Below are 18,238 nucleotides of genomic sequence, written 5' to 3'. Positions count from 1 at the left end.
ATGAGTGAATGAGTGAGTTGGGTTTGACGCCGCTTTTAACAGTATTCCAGTTATATCGCGGCATGATGTTACATGAATATATACAAATAAAATAATTGCTCATTTGTATATCACATACATGTCCTCGAATGATCATTCACACATCATAATGCACCCACATTGTTATTTACAATGTATAACAACAAATCATAAGTAAATTCAATATAGTGTACATGGGAACACACCAGTTCTTACACTATATAGGTATGCATGAGTAGAAATAAATTAGTTATTTATTTCATAGTTTTGTCAAAACGCTTAGAGTTGTCTGCAATAGCCCGAAGTGCTTTACGCACTCTTCCAAATGGCGGCGCGACTACCGCTTGGTTGCCTTGTCCAAAAGAAGCACGTAATGGAAGAGGCTCTGTATGATTATTGAGGACTTCTTTGAATGTGTGGAGCAGACTGGTCATGCTGGGGTGTTAGCTGCCCAGTTGATCCAGTCACGAATTATCATGTTACTCTCTCAAACTCAAATTTCAAACGAAGCAATTGGTGCGATTGCAAGCGACTGAAAGTTAGCGCAGTACATCCCTTGCAAGCACCCTGTATCTCGTTTGGACTGTTCACCTGCTAAATTTCTTGTCGGGCTATAATTGAAAATTTGCTGATAGATGAGCCAAAGTCACCATTCACCTACATCATGGTAGGAATGCATATGATTAAATATTCAGCAATCAATTATGTAAATATGGTGACGGTAATAATTAGGGTTTTTTGTAATGATCATTTATTGCACTTCACCAAAAAGATCATAAAAATACCTAATTATTGCCGTCGCGGAATGGCTGTCGGAATTTCGGAACTGTCAGACGTCAACAAGACGTCATCCGGATGTCAACAAAGGTAGGTTAGTAATCACGGTCAGTCCGATTCGAGATCGACTCCCAAGTATGGTTGTAGCCACCCATCATATAGAGAGAGCTCCGCGAACGGGATATCGCTGTGAGGAACTTGACAAACGACACCCATGACTGTAATCGTTTGAATTGTCTCCCTTTGACCATGCATGATAAAGAAATTGTAACGTCGCAGATTAAAACTTCTTATTATGAGGAACACAACGTTTCGGAGTATATGCTTACTCCTTCATCGTTTGAATGAATGCCATGAAGCAGAGAGCATATATATGTACATCATTTGGTGTCATGTTTTAAACAAAAATGACAAAATAATGCACTAGAATGGGCAAACTAACGGTATGAGTTGCAAAGGTATACCGTGTGAAGCGAAAGTTTGGTGTCCCCCGCCCTTATTTGGTAAAGGGTTATCTGGTTCAGATTCCATTAGTGTTCGGCCGCTGTAAGTTAGTTCAACATAACATTTATAATAGGGAGTCTATAGAAGTCATATGTACATATGTTAATATAGTTAATATTTTAAGATATTTTATAGTTTGACCAGCTTTAGCAACTATCGTTTTAGTCCACTAGTCCTTATAATGATAACATATAGCAAAACCCTCGAAATGGCACATTTCTACTAGTCCTTATGAAAATTAACTATTAGGCAGTTTAGCAAGGACTACTGGACTCGTGCGAATTTCTAACGCTGTTGATTTAATCTCATATTTCGAATTTCTTTGTTCTATTTGCTTATGACTTAATAATCATCCTTAAGACAGTATTGGCTTGTTGTTTGTTTTTCCTATCTTGGAGCACCAGAAGAGTTTCGTGTTAAAACATCCACCATAGATAGTTGTCACAGATCTTCGGTGTGTCGATCAAGCTACCTCGAGAACCTGCGAAAATAAACCACGCCATCAAAACAACGGGAGTGGTCTCCCCTTGTGACGCCGGACTTCAGCCAAGAACCAGCAACTTATTTATCGTTCCCTTCTGACGGAATCTGTATATTTTCGCGTTTTGACCGCATGTTGGGCCTATTACTAAGGGGCACAGTTATTTAAGAGATGCATGTTAAAGAATTTCCTGATGGGTTAAATAAAAGATGAGTGTTGCGTTAAGGTGAACTATTTTCTGTTAGCTTACTACCTGTCATTCTTGGGTTTTTTCAGCTTCTGGATGAAACACAAGTAAACGTATTGGTCCCCTCAAACTTAGATGAATACAAATAGTATTTCCCTTATGATAATCGGCAATTAAAGAAGGATCTATGCTGAATTGCTTTTTTACTGTGGACCCCCCTCGAAGATCCGGGTTAGAATAGGTCTTCAGAAGCCCATGCTTGCCGTAAGAGACGACTATAACGGGCTCGCTGACTTGATTGCTGCATATCCTCGTATCACAACTGCGTAGATCGATGCGCATGATTTCAATCACTGGATTGCCTGGTACAGACTCGAATATTTACAGATCGCCGTCAAATAGTTGAAATACTGCTGAGTGCTTTAAACAGCAAACAAACACACTTTTTTCTGTGGAAAGAAAACCCTGAATTGTTTTCAAAGCTATAGGTTTAGAATAATATTCTTTATATATACTCTAGTTATATCATTAAACGACTCAAGGGTATCCAGATTTCACAATCGTGATCAAGCATGTGATTCCGGTACAGGCAGTTTACGGAAAAGAGCGAGAGGTAACGATCGTTGATTGATCTCCATGGAGACCGTTGCTACTTCCGTTATTCACAAACGACGCCATTTTGGTTGTTACTGCTGCACTTTGTTTCCACGTCTGTGTTTGCATTTTGCTCTTTATCCCGCACGTATCGCACGTTCTGCACGATGTATGCCACTGTTGCTTTGGTTTATCATCAAGGTATCTAGTAGTGGTCTCAGTGTTAAATTATGTTTGCTTTTTATCTTGATTTCAAAGCTTAGAGTGGTACCTTTTGACGGATTGTATTCCCAACTTGAATTTGGTAACAATCAAAGTGAAAGAGAATGACATACCATGCGTATGCCGGTTTTATTTTTGTAAAATTTGTAAACTCCCTCAGTAATGTATATCAGCGAAGTGATTTCTGTTATTAACATGAATTGTACCAATTCAATTCCTATGGTAAAATCATATTAATCACTGTCAAAGTATCATGACAAATGATCAAAGTAACAATAGATCTATGTTTCCCCTTTTCTTCCCCTGGCAATGGGATCCACTCAATGTAACATGATTTTCATTGGAGTTGGGTAGGTTTACAGATCCCAGCTTCATATTAAGTGTGTTTTGTTGGGGTTTTTAAAAGGGGAGAGACTGGTAAAAGACCGTTTCACCTCAACCAAACGTTTTGGCACTGAATCCTGTAACGTTGGGATAATTTGATTAGGCTTCTAAAACACACACACAGTGTTTTAGTCTATACAATGAGGATGGATATGATGTTTTTTTTATTTTATTTATTCCATTATAGCCCAGGACGATCTCCACAGGTTTAGGAACTACCAGGCCCCCGTCTCCCAAAAGACTCTTCCTGTCCCTGATCCTGTAGGTCATCGTTAGGTTCAAGTTGTTTGAATGTGTCCTATTAGAAAAACAAATTCGAGAACCATTTTAACTGGCAATAGTTTGAAATAAGTCATATATGTTTATACATTATTTAGTCAAATATAAAATATTAAATTGTCCCAGTTCTCATTTCTAACAAACACCACAACAGTGGTGACTTGCAATGATCTACCACTCGCAAAGTTCTTATTTTTAAATATATGATTAGAATTACTCTCTGGTTCCGAATACATGGCCTTTTCCTATGATTATCAATCTCATTAAAATCAGATGTTAGTTCTCTAGCGGTAGCAAGAATGAAGATATGATTTTAATGAGATTGTATGATTATGGAACTGTTTTTGTAGCTTTTATTTATATTAGACGGTATGTGGTATATCTTCACCGTCTATTTGTTTAAATATCCATACCAAATAGATTACACATGACCGGAAAATGGTCGACTTTCACATGTTTTTTCATACAAGCTTTTATATCAAATTACCGATTAATCCTGATTTCAATTATTAAGGACATTTATTTCCTCTCTGTAAGCGCCCTAGTGTCTTCACGATCACCGTCAACCCCCTCTCATCCCAGCCCGACCCCCAGACCTCCCTCCCCGTCCCTGCCCACAGAGCCCGCCCTCAAGTTGTGGAGATAGATCTTGGTGAAGAATCCAAGCAGCCCCAGTCGTGCTCGGCAGTCCTTGTGTCCTGTGTGAAATACATGTTCCAGAGTTTCTTCACGGAGAGATAGACTTTGGATTTGTTTTCTGTGCCATTGTTGTGTGAACTACTGGTTTTGGGACCCTTTTGACTAACCATTTGGACTATTTGGGCTTATTTCTGAAAACATACATAATGTAATAATCTTAAAAATGAATATGATAAATGTTATTGCTTAAAGAACGCGTGTTGTATATTGGTATTTTCTCATTTTTCTGCATTCCCTGTTGTGAAAATTGATGACACTCGAAATCAAGAGATGGCTTTGCAGGTGATCGATGCAAAATCGTCGCTTCAACCTATCGTTATTTTAAGAGTCTGTAAAAATGAGGATCGTGTGGAAAAAATGCTCGATTTACCTCATATAATAAGTATTTGTTTACTGTGTCAGTGTAGTTCTTGGACCATTTCGACGAACAACTTAGACTCTTAAGCTGCTTGACATAATTCTGTTTTCATAAATTTTAACGTATGCAATACTCCCCACAACATTCCTTGAAGACCACTTAATGGATCGGGTGCTCAGACTCGGTGCCTTGATTCATCGCGTGTCATCGTTCTCTAGCGGCGTGGATCGTGGCCCATAACATTGTAACAAAAATTCCTATTTTATCAAAGCTAACAGTTACAGAATTAAGTATACCAGTAAACGCCAACTTGAGTCACGTCTGTCATGTTTACAGTCGCCATCTTGATTTTCTTACGTCAGGTTTGCGTATCATATGACCTTAGGTCACCCATAAATAGACCTGTCAAGGTTAACTACAACTGCGGCACTTTTGACTTTGACAAACAAGGTAGGGTTCCAGGGTTAGTCACAGCTAAATTCTATTTTCGTATTCTAAGAGATTTTTATTGTATAACATTTAATAACATGGCTAATATTAATGCTTGGTCTGCCCTCTAAGTATTTTATCGCGGATTGGTGCTTACTTACCTTTGCTGACATCCGGATGACGTCTTGTTGACGTCTGCATAACAGTTCCGAGATTCCGACAGCCATTCCGACGGAATATTCCAAGATTGTAATGATTCGAGCATACAAGTAACAGTGACAGTTATCACAAGTCGCAAGTGATTTGTCGTCGTATAAAATATTACAGTTCCTATATTTTATACATCCTATATTTATTTGTCATCGTCATGTCATTGTCATCGCGATCCAGAGGGTCCGAGGTCGTTCCGACCGGATTGTGTAAATTATCAAGTTGCGTGATAATGCTGCCACAGCCAAGTGTTTTTATCTACCGATGTTTACAGGGATCGTTCAAGAATCAATCTTATATAAATAATTCCAAGCTTTAATTAGGATTTGACTCCATATGATTGATGAAATTCTGGGGTAGAATATGTCTTCAGCATCCAATGCTTGCCATAAGAAGCGACTGTGCTTGTCGTAAGAGGCGACTAACGGGATCGGGTGGTCAGGTTCGCTGACTTGGTTGATGCATGTAATCGTTTCCCAATTGCGTGGATCGATGCTCATGGTGTCAATCACCGGTTTGTCCGGTCCAGACTCGATCATTTACAGACCGCCGTCATAAACGGCGTTAAACAACAAACAAACAAACAAAATCATGCTTACTTATATCTTATGTTGACAGCTCTGGGTCACGCGACTTCCGGAATGTATTCATTACATTACATGGATCCAGTTCTGGTTTCAGCCAACTTCTTACACTTTCAAGTTTCAAAGTTTATTGTACAATTTCATTATTTTAACAGTTCAGATATGTCAGTCGTGGGAGGGATACAGACAAGTACCGGATTCTAGAGTCACGATGTGACAGACAATGCCGAGCGAGGGATGTTTCACAGCCGCTATCGTATCTCGCGATCTCGAGACCATGTACAAGATTTTTAAGTTCAGTGATTACATAATAAACTCCTTATTGAACTTTACCTACTTGTTGTGTGATCCTTCTGCATTTCGCCAGTTTCGACATTCGTAACTTTGTAGATCCGTGTTATATATTTTCGCTGACCCTCGTCTCCAAGCTCTGGTATATATTTTGTCACATTCCGTGACTGGTGGCAGCAACCATTTATGTTAGTAGTTTACCAACAAGTAATTATCATCTTTGGCCCTTCCGTTACAATATCAATCTGAATCAAGGACGCCGCCATAGTTCAATAATATTGCTGAGTGCGTCTTTGAAATATAAACAAAGGTACAACCAAAAACACTTCGCATGTGGTCGAAATCCCCGCCCAGAGACTCCACGTCAAGCAGATGAAGCCGACCAGTCGTTATGCAAGAGCAGATTAGACTGAGGATCGGATGGTTACATTGTTGGGTCTCCACTAAAACAATAACTCCATGTTTTCCATGATGTAGTTATCTCTCACAAACCCCATGTATCATGAAATTCGAGGTTGAAATGGGACATTTGTACTCCCAACCATCACTCCTGCGTGTAAACATAATACTCTTGCTGTCAGTTTCTGAACGATTATTATAAAAGTTCAAAAAGTTCGATGTAGTGTGACCCCACACTTCCGCCAAACTTGTTTGACTATTAGAGATACTATATATTGATGTGAAATGGAAAAACTCTGAAAAACTTAATTACATTCTTTGTCCGAAATCTAACCCAAGTTAGATTCCTTCGACGGCCTTTGATACTTTGATATCTGGTATTTGTTTATGACTTCATACGAGTGAGTGAAGTCTTTATGCTATTTAAGCAAATTACCTCCCTGACATACTGAATTTGATAGACACGGTCTCTTCACTGGGCACAGAAGCCTATTCCGGTCGGAACTAGGTCAGGTCGCATTCGGCTTGTGATGAAGGGTATTTCTCCCTATCATTATTGTGGTAAACGTTCTAACAAATGTATTGCATTTCATGGTTTAAATAAAAATATACTGAACGAACAACGTATGTGAAGTCAAAATATGACATGTTATAAACAATATTTTGCTGAATAAAAATGCATGTACTTTCTATTCAATCAACCATAAGTCCCAGAGACTTTTAAAAAAACATGACCACCGTGGAATATACATAAGATAAAAGTACATACATACATACACATGTACATATATTCATATATACATATGGGACACGCCTTAAAAGAGGGACGGTGTAACAAAACGATCAGTTAATAGTGTCAATATTAGGTGTGACAACCATTAGCGTTCGTACAGGCGAGACAGCGGCGGCGCATTGAAGACACATGCGATTTTACCAACTGAGCCAGCGTTAAAGGATGGTTCTGGTACTTTCGTTGGCGTCGTTTTATCTCATTCCAGACGTGTGGGAGAGGTCTGGCAGTACAGCAACAGCACGTGGGCGGGCATTATCCTGCTTCGATATTACATGAGTGAGTGAGTGAGTTGGGTTTAACGCCGCTTTTAACAGTATTCCAGTTATATCGCGGCGTCGATATTACATGAATATATACAAATAAAATAATGCTCATTTGTATATCACATACATGTCCTCGAATGATCATTCACACATCATAATGCACCCACATTGTTATTTACAATGTATAACAATAAATCATAAGTAAATTCAATATAGTGTACATGGGAACACACCAGTTCTTATACTATATAGGTATGCATGAGTAGAAATAAATAAGTTATTTATTTCATAGTTTTGTCAAAACGCTTAGAGTAAGCAAATTAATCGCTTATCCCGGGGTCTGCAATAGCCCGAAGTGCTTTACGCACTCTTCCAAATGGCGGCGCGACTACCGCTTGGTTGCTTTGCCCAAAAGAAGCACGTAATGGAAGAGGCTCTGTATGATTATTGAGGACTTCTTTGAATGTGTGGAGCAGACTGGTTATGCTGGGGTGTTAGCTGCCCAGTTGATCCAGTCAAGACTTATCATGTTACTCTCTCAACATAAACACACATTTCAGTCAGCCGCCATTTTGGTTTGAGAACGAAGCAATTGGTGCGATTGCAAGCGGCTGAAAGTTAGCGCACCGATGCAAGGCGAATCGCTGTTTGTTGTTCACCTGCTAAATTGCCGGGCTATAATTGAAAATTACCTGATAGGTGAGCCAAAGTCACCATTCACCTACATCAAGGTTGGAATGCATGTGATTTCATATTCAGCGATTTCTAATGATTTGTTGAGCAATCAATTATGCAAAAATGGCGACGGCAATAATTAGTGTTGTTTTTTATGATAATTGGTGAAGTGCAATCAATGACGGGCGAGTTTAATAACTTATAATAGATCAACATTATTCAATTTCCAATTCTGCACCACCTTTAAGTGTGTGGGTACACGCCCTGTGAGACGCACCACTTCATGATCCACCAACCACGTCGAAGGATGGCACTCGAAATATAACCTCAACATTAACATCGCCCCACGAGAACATTTTCAAACTCACCCTGTGATGAGGTGAAAACGGCGCCCACGACAGGACCAGAACCAGCCGGAAAAGCTAGTTCAGTTGGGCCAATCTTTGGTTGACATTTGAACACCCCCAGCCTGTTTTCAATCATCTGGTAGATTCAATGTGCCGCTGCAGCTTCGCCCGTATCAACATAAATGTTGGCCACACCCGATATTAACATGTGTTTATCAAGTTGTTACACGCCTCCTTTTAGGGCGTGTCTCGGAAGGTTCAGGCTCGCTGACTTGGTTGATGCGTGTCATTGATCCCAATTGCGTGGATCGATGCTCATGATATTAATCACTGGATTGTCTGGTCCAGACTAGATTATTTATAGACGGCCGTCATATAGCTGGAATATTGCTGAGCGCGGCGTTAAACAACAAACCAACAACAAACTCTGTCTCCTGTTACCAGGTATTTTGTCAATGAATGTTTTATCAAACATTGACCAGATGAATGCCCAGTGATTATGTTGTTATGTACAATGACATTTACACCACTTTACACTTCACATTTCTTTTCTTCCGTTAGTGTATATCTATTAGGATATTTACAATTGATAACATTCCTTTTTTAATAGTGATTGTGGGGCTCTGTATGTAGGCTCTCCAGTGTGGGGTTCTATATGCAGGTTCTCTGTATGTAGGTGCTCCAATGTTGGGCTGTGTGAAGGCCCTCCAGTGTGGGTCTTTGTAAGTAGGTTCGTGGGTGGGGCTTTACGTTTAGGTGTTCTTGTGTGGGACTTTACTTCTAGGTGTTCAGTGTGGGGCTCTGTACGTAGGTGTTCCACTGTGGGGCTCTGTATGTAGGTTCTGGGGTGTGGCTTTAAGTTTCGATGTTCCGTTCCGGCTATATGTAGATTATCCGGGGTTGGGGCGGTATATGTAGGTGCATCAATTTTGGGCTGTGTGTGTAGGCCCTTCAGTGTGGGGCTCTATATGTAGGTGCTTCAATGTTGGGCTGTGTGTGCAGGCTCTTCAGTGTGGGGCTCTATATGTAGGTGCTTCAATGTTGGGCTGTGTATGTTGGCCCTCCAGTGTGGGGCTCTGTACGTAGGAGTTCCAGTGAGGGGCTCTTTATGGGGCTTAATGTATATTCTCCGGTGTGGGGCGGTATATGTAGGTGTTCCAGTGCGGGTCACAATATTCATATCTCCAAACTTGGGTTTTCAATCATTGCGCTCTTCATGTAGATTCTCCAGGCTGTTTCCCATGTAAGGGTTCTTCAGCTAGGAAAACATTCATAGGCCTATGGTCTGTCTGCTTAAAATGTAAACTTCCACAAAATAAAGCAACAATTTCAGAGACAATAAATTATTTTATTAACAAGTCAGCTAAAAAAGCAACAAGAATATAAAAGATGATCTCATGTTGTTTTTTCTGTCACTAAACTTGAAATATAAATCTGACTATTTCTAACTGTCCATAATTCACAAATGCTTACAACCAGTTATCAACAATTACCCCATAAAACAAGTAACCACATACATAACATAGAAATGTATTTTGTTCAAGAGATGGCAGTAATGGACAATGTGTTCATTTCATGCGCACATAACCATGAATGATTGACAGCTGAGAATAAAATGCGTCTTGCAATTCCCTCCCTCTAAGCCCAAAGAAAAGACAAAAAATTAAATGACAATAAAATGTAAAAAGATGAAAAATTGTGCCATGAGAGAAGAGAAGTCCATTTTTAAATGGAGGCGATGAAGTGCTCAGTCTAACAGATGAATGTTTTTTTAAATGAGTTTCATCATTAATGTTTATAGCACCGTTGCCGGGTTGAAAGTTGTGATAAGAAGTCACAAAGCTAAAATGGCAAAAAGAGACTGATGAAGATGTCCGTAGCTTTCAGCTTATGATAAAACAAAGTAGTTGTTCAAATGCTGTTTGGTGTTGAATTCACGGCAGGCTAAAACAGATCTCTGAAACAGAAACGGTAAGATCATGTTTTATGGATTGGCAACATACACCAATTTGATTACCCCTTTATTGTATAGACTGACGTTGTTCATTCGTAGTCATTGTCTCAACAATTTAAAACTGTCATAAATGTACAGCATATTCTATATTCTCCACCCACCTTTACTAAAATCATATTTTTAAATATAAAAACATTCTTCAAACAAATTTTCCTTCAACAATGTTTAATCAAATTGGATGAATAGTTCCTTCCTTGTCCTAGTGTAGTACTGTAGTAACCTCACTTTGAATTAGTATTTACAGCTATCATGAGCAGGTCACCTTGCAGACATTTGAATTAAGAAGGAAATGGGCCAAATGAGCGAGCGAGTCTGTGAGTTTGATTTATCACCACTCTAAGCAGTATCTCAGTGGTGTCATGGCATGCCATGTTCAAGTGGGAGGAAAGGGCAAAGTGACACATTTTCAATATATGGTACTGACAAATGCAGGATTATGACAAGGACAAATCTAGAATTCAACCCCACTTAGCCACAGTTATGGAATGCAAATCTGTATAGCAAACTGCAGCACCTGAGATCACTGAGCACTGGTTACTTAGTGGCATGTATTCACTTAATAATTAAATTATAATTCATGTGAGCCAATAGGACTATTGTGAAATTAACATGATTTAAAAAAAATAATTACATTAAGTAATACGTTACCACTGTTATACCGAGGCTGTTGTCTCCCACAACTGCTGCTACAGCGAAATCTACCACAGAGATCTCAATTACCTCATGCAGCATTGTTGTTTAATGCCGCACTCAGCAATATTTCAGCTATGTGACGGCGGTCTGTAAATAATCGAGACCAGATCAGATAATCCAGTGATTGACATCATGAGCATCAATCCATGCAATAGGGATACAATGAAATTCATCAACCAAGTCAGCGAACCTGACCACTCGATCCTGTTAGTCGCCTCTTATGACAAGCATAGTCGCCTTTTATGGCAATCATGGGCTGCTGAAGACCAATTCTATTCCAGATCTTCACAGGTTTAACAACATGACATTTACTGTGACCTTAGTAAAAAACTCACACAAGTCTTCAAAGGGTATAGTTCGTGCAATGTTGAGAGTGTCCTTCAGCATGAAATCTCGTAAAGCCCATAATGCATTAGTAACATTGCCATGGTAACCAGCTCCCTGGGCCAGCCATTGAGTGGGGAGTCGGCTTTCTGGGACAGCAGGCGTAGTTTCTGGTGTAGCTGAGAGGGTCTTGTCCCAGTCTCCTATAGTCTTGCTTTCAGTGTTCAGCCCCTCAATATACCTGCAACAGACAGCTATACCATAGAGCAGCTATACCACAGAGGAGCTATACCATTGTTATAGACTAGATTCATTGATGTGAATAACTTACATTAATCATGTACAAGAATGAGTGAATGGTTGGTTTGTTGTTTAACGCCGCACTCAGCAATATTCCAGCTATATGACGGCGGTCTGTAAATAATCAAGTCTGGACCAGACAATCCAGTGATTGATATCATGAGCATTGATCCACACAATTGGGATCGATGACATGCATCAACAAAGTCAGCGAGCCTGACCACCCGATCCCGTTAGTCGCCTTTTACGACAAGCATGGGTTGCTGAGGAGCTATTCTACCTCGGATCTTCACAGGTCGATTGAGTGAATGAGTGAGTGAATTTGTTTGAATGCCACTTTGAACAGTAGCAAAGTAGCAAATATCTTAGTGATTACCACCCATGAACACAGATAAGATGCTGACACACCTAGAAACATTATCAGGTCGATAAAGGGGCGCACTGTGAACAAAGGTGCCATATAAACAACTGGGCTATCATGCTGTTTCAGAGTGAGTGAGTGAGTTGGGTTTAACACCACTTTTAACAGTATTCCAGTCATATCATGGCATGTCAGCTTAATGTGGGAGAAAGCCCCAAGTGATGCAGGTCTCAGACGTTTACCACTTCGGTGAAACCCAAGAGCATGGGTATGGTGCTGACAAACCTAGAAACATAATCGAGGCGAACCGGGATTCGAACCCACCATCATAGGTTTCTGGTATCCCCAAGGGATGCAACTCTGCACAGCGAATTGCGGCGCCTAAGACAACTGGGCCACCCATGCCCCCTGCTGTTTCAGAAGGATGGGAGAAAAACACAATGTGTTTTCTGGACAGACTAAACTCTCAAAGATGGTGAATGGCTAAGTTTGAATAGGTGAAATTGGGTTCAACGTCGCATCCAAGATTATTGCACTTATATAGCAACATGCATACACGTTTGTGTGGCTGCTTGTACTAGTCTGGACTGATGCCAATTTATAGTGATGGCTCACTGAGATATCATGCCGCAGTTTAACATGAATACCCCACTCAGACACAGTATACTGACTCCGAGACGACCAGTCCTTGTTTTAGCCCCTTAATGCCGAGCGCCAGACAGGGTAACAACAAGTACCATCTTTAAACATCTTTTGGTATGACACAACCTGGGATGGAACCCTGGACCTTCCGCTCTCCGGGTGGACGCTCTACCACTAGACCACTGAAAACTTGTGTGTACAATAAATGATAAAACTAAAAACTATATCCTTCTGATCAGCAGCTGAGTATATCAGAGCTTCTTTAATTCTTTTGGCAATATTATTAAATTCCATTCTACAAGAAGTCAAGCAACAAACAAAGACGTAGACATGTTTCCCAAGCAGGACACAAAATTAATTACCTTTACGAGTTACTTTACAGATATTCCTAAATTCATGGTTTTACTGCTCACACCTGTGGTTCTAGGTAGATACAATTTTCTTATAACTTTGACAAGAGTTTGCCACTAACGTGGCTATATCCCCCGCCCCTGTTGCAGAAGTTATGACATAATTAAATCTAAACAAACCATAACCTTTTTTAACCGAGGTGGAACTTGTCATGGAAATTGTAAAAAAAAACCTGAACCCTACCCTCACAGAACCTAAGTCCATCTTGTTGCCATGGAAACGTAAAAAATAAAAATTTCTAAAATTTCTCAATTGCAAAAGGCACCAGTTCAGCATGTACCTGACAGACCTGCAAAGTTTGATGAAAAAATATTGAACGGTTTGTAAGTTATGCTCCGGAAACGAACGCTACCCTCACAGAACCTAAGTCCATCTTGTTGCCATGGAAACGTAAAAAATAAAAATTTCTAAAATTTCTCAATAGCAAAAGGCACCAGTTCAGCATGTACCTGAGAGACCTGCAAAGTTTGATGAAAAAATATTAAACGGTTTATGAGTTATGCTCCGGAAACGAAACGTGACGGATGTGACGGACGGAGCCCGTTTCTATATCCCCCACCAACTTTGTTGGGCAGGGGATAAAAATGTATCTGATGAAATGAATCAGTATGTACCTGGAGAGGCAAATCTTACAACACCTGTTTCTATAGACCCTGGACTTAAAGAGATGAAATGTATCATGCACAAAGCCATCTGATGATTAATGAAACTCAGGGTGACACTTACAGCCCTCTGTGGAGCCAGTGGAGCCTGTTCTCATAGCTTGATTTACGACTCCCTGTTCTGTGCATATTGCAGTGAGACAGACATTATGGTAGTCAACCCCCTCAAACTGACCTGAGATAGGCTTCGGAGTGGAGCAGTCGCTGTGTTCTCGGGGGGACAGACACAAACACTGGTGATGGAGGGCGTGGTGGTGGGGGAGGGGGAACCATTTGCTGCTGCATTTGTCCTGAAAGGGATGAAGAAGGGATCAAATGATGAATTCTGTGCTACTTTTTCTATCAGTTAATATGACCGATTGATGTAGTTCTTCCATCAAAACCATGTGTAGCAAGTGTGTGCAGTGCTATGTCTTTAGTAGTGTGGAAATCTTGTCAATTTCCCGAAATGAAATGGCCATCTCATGTTACCATGACAACCACATTATTGAATAGCGATGCATTTTTACCAGTTTTCAGAGCTGTTCTTGAAATTAGGTGAATGAGTTAATAAATCATATAACTCTGCCTTAATCTTTTCTCGTTCTGAAGATCACACTATTCTTGGTTTCAGATTGGCCAACCCTAAAATGTTGACATGCTGAATAAAATGAACTGCAGTATTTCCATTTTGAAAAAAAGTGAGAGACTTGGGAAGTATTACAGTTATAGCAGAGAGTGTCAGCTGTCATTTATCACCTATTCAGGCAGTAATTTGTCCAAAGATTGACTACATAATTATTCATTTCGTTTAATAAACCTTCTTTCGTGAAAAAAGAAAATCTAGCAATATAGCAGTCCAAAGGTGAACATTCAAGGTTCCGTAGAAAACTTATTGACATTTTCTCTTTCCACGTTCCAGGACTGACATACGTTTCTAAACCAAAGAGTTCCTTTATTACAAATGACTTTCATATCAGATAATAAAAACGTGGATTCTCTTTTAGTTTTGATATACCCTCCTCCCCATCTAAAGTTTGTAAAGTACAAACACCTCCTCACTAGGATATCATGGTCATTGCCACAGTGGGTCATATCAAAATGACAAAATGTGAATAAATAAACTCTAACAGTGGAGACAATAACAAAATTAACCATTTAATTAAACCGAGAATGCCAAAATTATCTCATTGTTTGTTAATTGAAAGAAAAGCTGTATTTTACAATCAAGCAGCAAGTGGATACTGGTAATATGCAGGTTTATTCAAGTGTTTCAGAAAGCAAGGGACATAACCTTCACCAAGTTATTCATCACTGTATAGTAAACCCAGCAATCATTGCATCACCAGACTTAGCATGGACCTATTTCCTAATACAGTCACAGATCATGGATGTCTACCACTGTGACATATTTACAAAATGTGGACAAGTCAAAATCAGACATCTCCGTTTCATTATTATGTTATATTACGGGTACAAGTATTTAAATTATTCCTAAAAGAAACGGGAAATGTCAATAAACACTGAAATCAACTCTGATTATTATTTGCATTTCACCTGTGAAGAAAGATATATTTGAAATAGACAAGAACAAGTGAAATACACAAGCTATATACGAGAAGCATGCAGGACAGCTGGTGATACAATCTTCAACCACAATGCTTGACAAGTGAAATGGACAACATTATTACAACACACAAATAAATCATACGCAAAATGTCATGCAAGTAAAGAATGCACATGCAAGTCTTCCACTAGTGTTATTTGGCATAGCCAGGATTCGGTCGTGGTTAGTGGCATTGAGTTGTTAATGTTTTAGACTTCATCGAATCCTGATGTGAAGTAATAATTTGTTTGACATTATGACGATAGAATCATGCCAAAGTAAGTTTTACTGTAGGAGGTTACACTTTTTATCTCAAACCACTGGCAAGTGAGTCCCATTCCACAAGATCATGATAAAGAATTTAGACAGTACTATTTGTTTTCCTTGAGCAGGTTATAATTTTCATCACTGATGGCACCATCTAGTTAGTTACATTTCCCTTCTTGGCCAAAATGTCATCAATTGTGCCATGTGTGAAAAAAGAGACATTGTCAGATTTCAGCAAGCAGAAGGTCAAGCTCAAATAATTGAATTCAAAATGCACCAAAATGCAGTTTTGCCCCAGCCATCTCGAACAAGTGAGTATCAGCTGGCCGTTATCAAATCCTGGCTGGGCCAATGTAACCTACGGGGAGACAGTCTACCTGAGTCGACACTACCATATTGAGCAGGGTGGCAAGAAGGTGGTTGAAAGTGCACACTAGCAGGTTGTAAGACGGAAGAGGAAGAGTAAGAGTAGTTTGGAATCCCAGCACCAGGTGGCAGCACTGGCATGCTCATCACAGTCCCGTTAGACACGATTTCAGCAGCGTTGGACGACGGTGGTAGCATCGTACCTGGCAGCATTCCTCCAGAAGGGCTGTGCGGCATCATAGGATACGACCCAGGGGACATGGGGGCAAGGGGGTTCATATTGGGGATGGGGCTCTGGGTCCCTGGGGGAGGGGTTTGGCCTTGGGGGTAGGTCATATAAGGTCCTTGTGGCCTGCTGGGGTGTTGTTGATACGGAGGCATGTAGCCACGCTGCCCCTGTGGCATCGGCATTCCATTGGGTGGCGGAGCCCTAGTCACATTGTAGAGCATTCCTTGGCAAATAAAACCATCGTAAGCAACACAAGACAACTCAAAATGCAAATGAGGAAGGGAGATAGTGCTTTTCTTAATGACTGTTTCCATGTTTTGAATTATGACATTGACAATAAATGTTTTTGACTTACAAGTATTATCTTAAAACGACTTTTTGTCAAATTTGGATGTCTATTTTTTGTTAATTATAAAATCCATTTTATGTAGTATCGATTGATAGGATTTGTTAATGCAATCATAACTGTCTGTATTAGTAGCAGAGTATTGATTGATCACATGATGCCGTTACTGAGAATTCATCAGTCATTTTAACATTGCACAGTTGAAGCTCTTGAGTTAAGGTTCAAAGTGTAGTGTGCTGCAGCTAGAGAACGCAGGAATTGCCCAGGGGGGTGAAAAACACAACTCAGGATTGAAATAGACACAAATGTGAAATTTACATCTGTCAAAACTGTCCTTCACCATTACCATGCCAAGTGCATTGCTCGAAACAACATCAAACTATCGGTGCATGCTGACATGAAAGCTACAACATTTAAGCTGTGATTGACATTATAATATCAAAATTCTGTCACAACATTATCAGATACACCATGCTAGTTAAATTGACAATTTACATCTCGCTTCAAGATGGACAAACTGAAGTTTGAATGTACTAGGATCAATGTCTGATGAAGTATGTGATGAGATGACAGGATATAGACAATATTAGACATGTAACAGATGAGAGACAGGTGGAGGCAGTCTGTCGACATCACCTACCTTGCTGGGGGGTCATAGGACCGTTTTGCATCCCATACTGCATCCCCGGCTGTTGGGGGAAGCCCTGATAACCCTGAGGGTAGCCTTGTTGGAATGAACCTAATATGACCAAGTAAGGTGCAACATCAATAGCTGTCCTAGGACATTTCCAGAATCAGTAAGTGTTCCATGTGGTAGTGAGCATCTTCCCGAGGGAAAGGGAGGTAACTGGCTGTAAAAGTCCATCCCTTGCAGAACTAGGCTAGATATTTGGGCTTGATCGTAGCGCCACCACTGGCAATTACGAGTTATGTCCCTTCTATGTCCCTCCTATTGACCAATCAGATTCCACCTATTCACCAATCATATCACTTCTTCAAACAAAATGGTGGAAGCCAGTTTGATAGATCATCAAGATCTTTATTTTAATAAAACAGGTCTTACCTCACAAAGTGCATCTAATCACGTAAGCACCTTCATAAAAAACATGAAAAGATTTGGAAACGTTCTGTTGACGCCCAGTTGACGGTACACATGCTCTGCAAATCTTACAATGGACCGCAATCTGCATGGCAGTTTTATGAACTAGTTTTTAATTTCGTTATGCCATTTTGATTGGACTATTTGGTTAGTCCTGCCAAAATATAACTCCATAACTGCGGCCTAGTTCGGCAAGGGTGGAAACTAGAATTTTCTAGTAAGTTACCTCCCTTGCCTCAGGAAGATGGGTAGTGGGTAAGTATTGCTTTATGACGCATCAGAAACACTGCAGCCATTTGTAGGGAGGATCCGTGTTGCAATCTAATAGTATGCTCACCCAATCCTCCTGTATACTCTGATATTACTCAAGGTAGTGCTATTATTTAGTAGCGCATCATCCTCCTATCCATCATGATGTATACCTGGACTTGACACTCCCATAGCC

General features: G+C 40.1%; 2 protein-coding genes across 8 annotated transcripts in view; one reads left to right on the top strand and one right to left on the bottom strand.

Moving 5' to 3' along the window:
• Positions 1-2,620: 2,620 nt before the first annotated feature.
• On the top strand, positions 2,621-6,058 carry LOC124136285. Of its 2 annotated transcripts, none has more exons than XR_007222708.1 (3): positions 2,621-2,762; positions 3,355-3,428; positions 5,882-6,058. XR_007222708.1 is itself a non-coding variant. In XM_046502166.2 (3 exons), exons 1-3 carry the CDS (start codon positions 2,729-2,731, stop codon positions 4,185-4,187), a joined length of 312 nt encoding a protein of 103 aa, XP_046358122.2. In that variant the 5' UTR covers positions 2,621-2,728; the 3' UTR covers positions 4,188-5,616. The 2 variants fall into 2 exon arrangements, 1 of the variants encoding a protein (XP_046358122.2); XM_046502166.2 differs by lacking the exon at positions 5,882-6,058 and adding an exon at positions 3,984-5,616.
• A 3,770-nt stretch (positions 6,059-9,828) lies between these two features.
• Positions 9,829-18,238, bottom strand: part of LOC124136290 (protein polybromo-1-like) — a 63,333-nt gene continuing 54,923 nt past the window's right edge. For 4 of the 6 annotated variants that reach the window (XM_046502167.2, XM_046502170.2, XM_046502168.2 and 1 more), the window contains 5 exons: positions 17,335-17,433; positions 16,323-16,571; positions 14,077-14,191; positions 11,537-11,766; positions 9,829-10,451 (listed from right to left, as the gene is read on the bottom strand). In XM_046502167.2, coding sequence (XP_046358123.1) covers positions 10,450-10,451; positions 11,537-11,766; positions 14,077-14,191; positions 16,323-16,571; positions 17,335-17,433 — 695 coding nt within the window. In that variant the 3' untranslated portion in view covers positions 9,829-10,449. The remainder of the gene's footprint in view (positions 10,452-11,536; positions 11,767-14,076; positions 14,192-16,322; positions 16,572-17,334; positions 17,434-18,238) is intronic. The other 2 variants (XM_046502172.2, XM_046502173.2) reach the window with 2 other exon arrangements.

Source organism: Haliotis rufescens, unplaced genomic scaffold, assembly GCF_023055435.1.
Source record: "Haliotis rufescens isolate VD_foot unplaced genomic scaffold, xgHalRufe1.0.p SCAF_22, whole genome shotgun sequence".
Lineage (NCBI taxonomy): Eukaryota > Metazoa > Mollusca > Gastropoda > Lepetellida > Haliotidae > Haliotis > Haliotis rufescens.
This window is presented reverse-complemented; position numbering and strand designations above follow the sequence as displayed.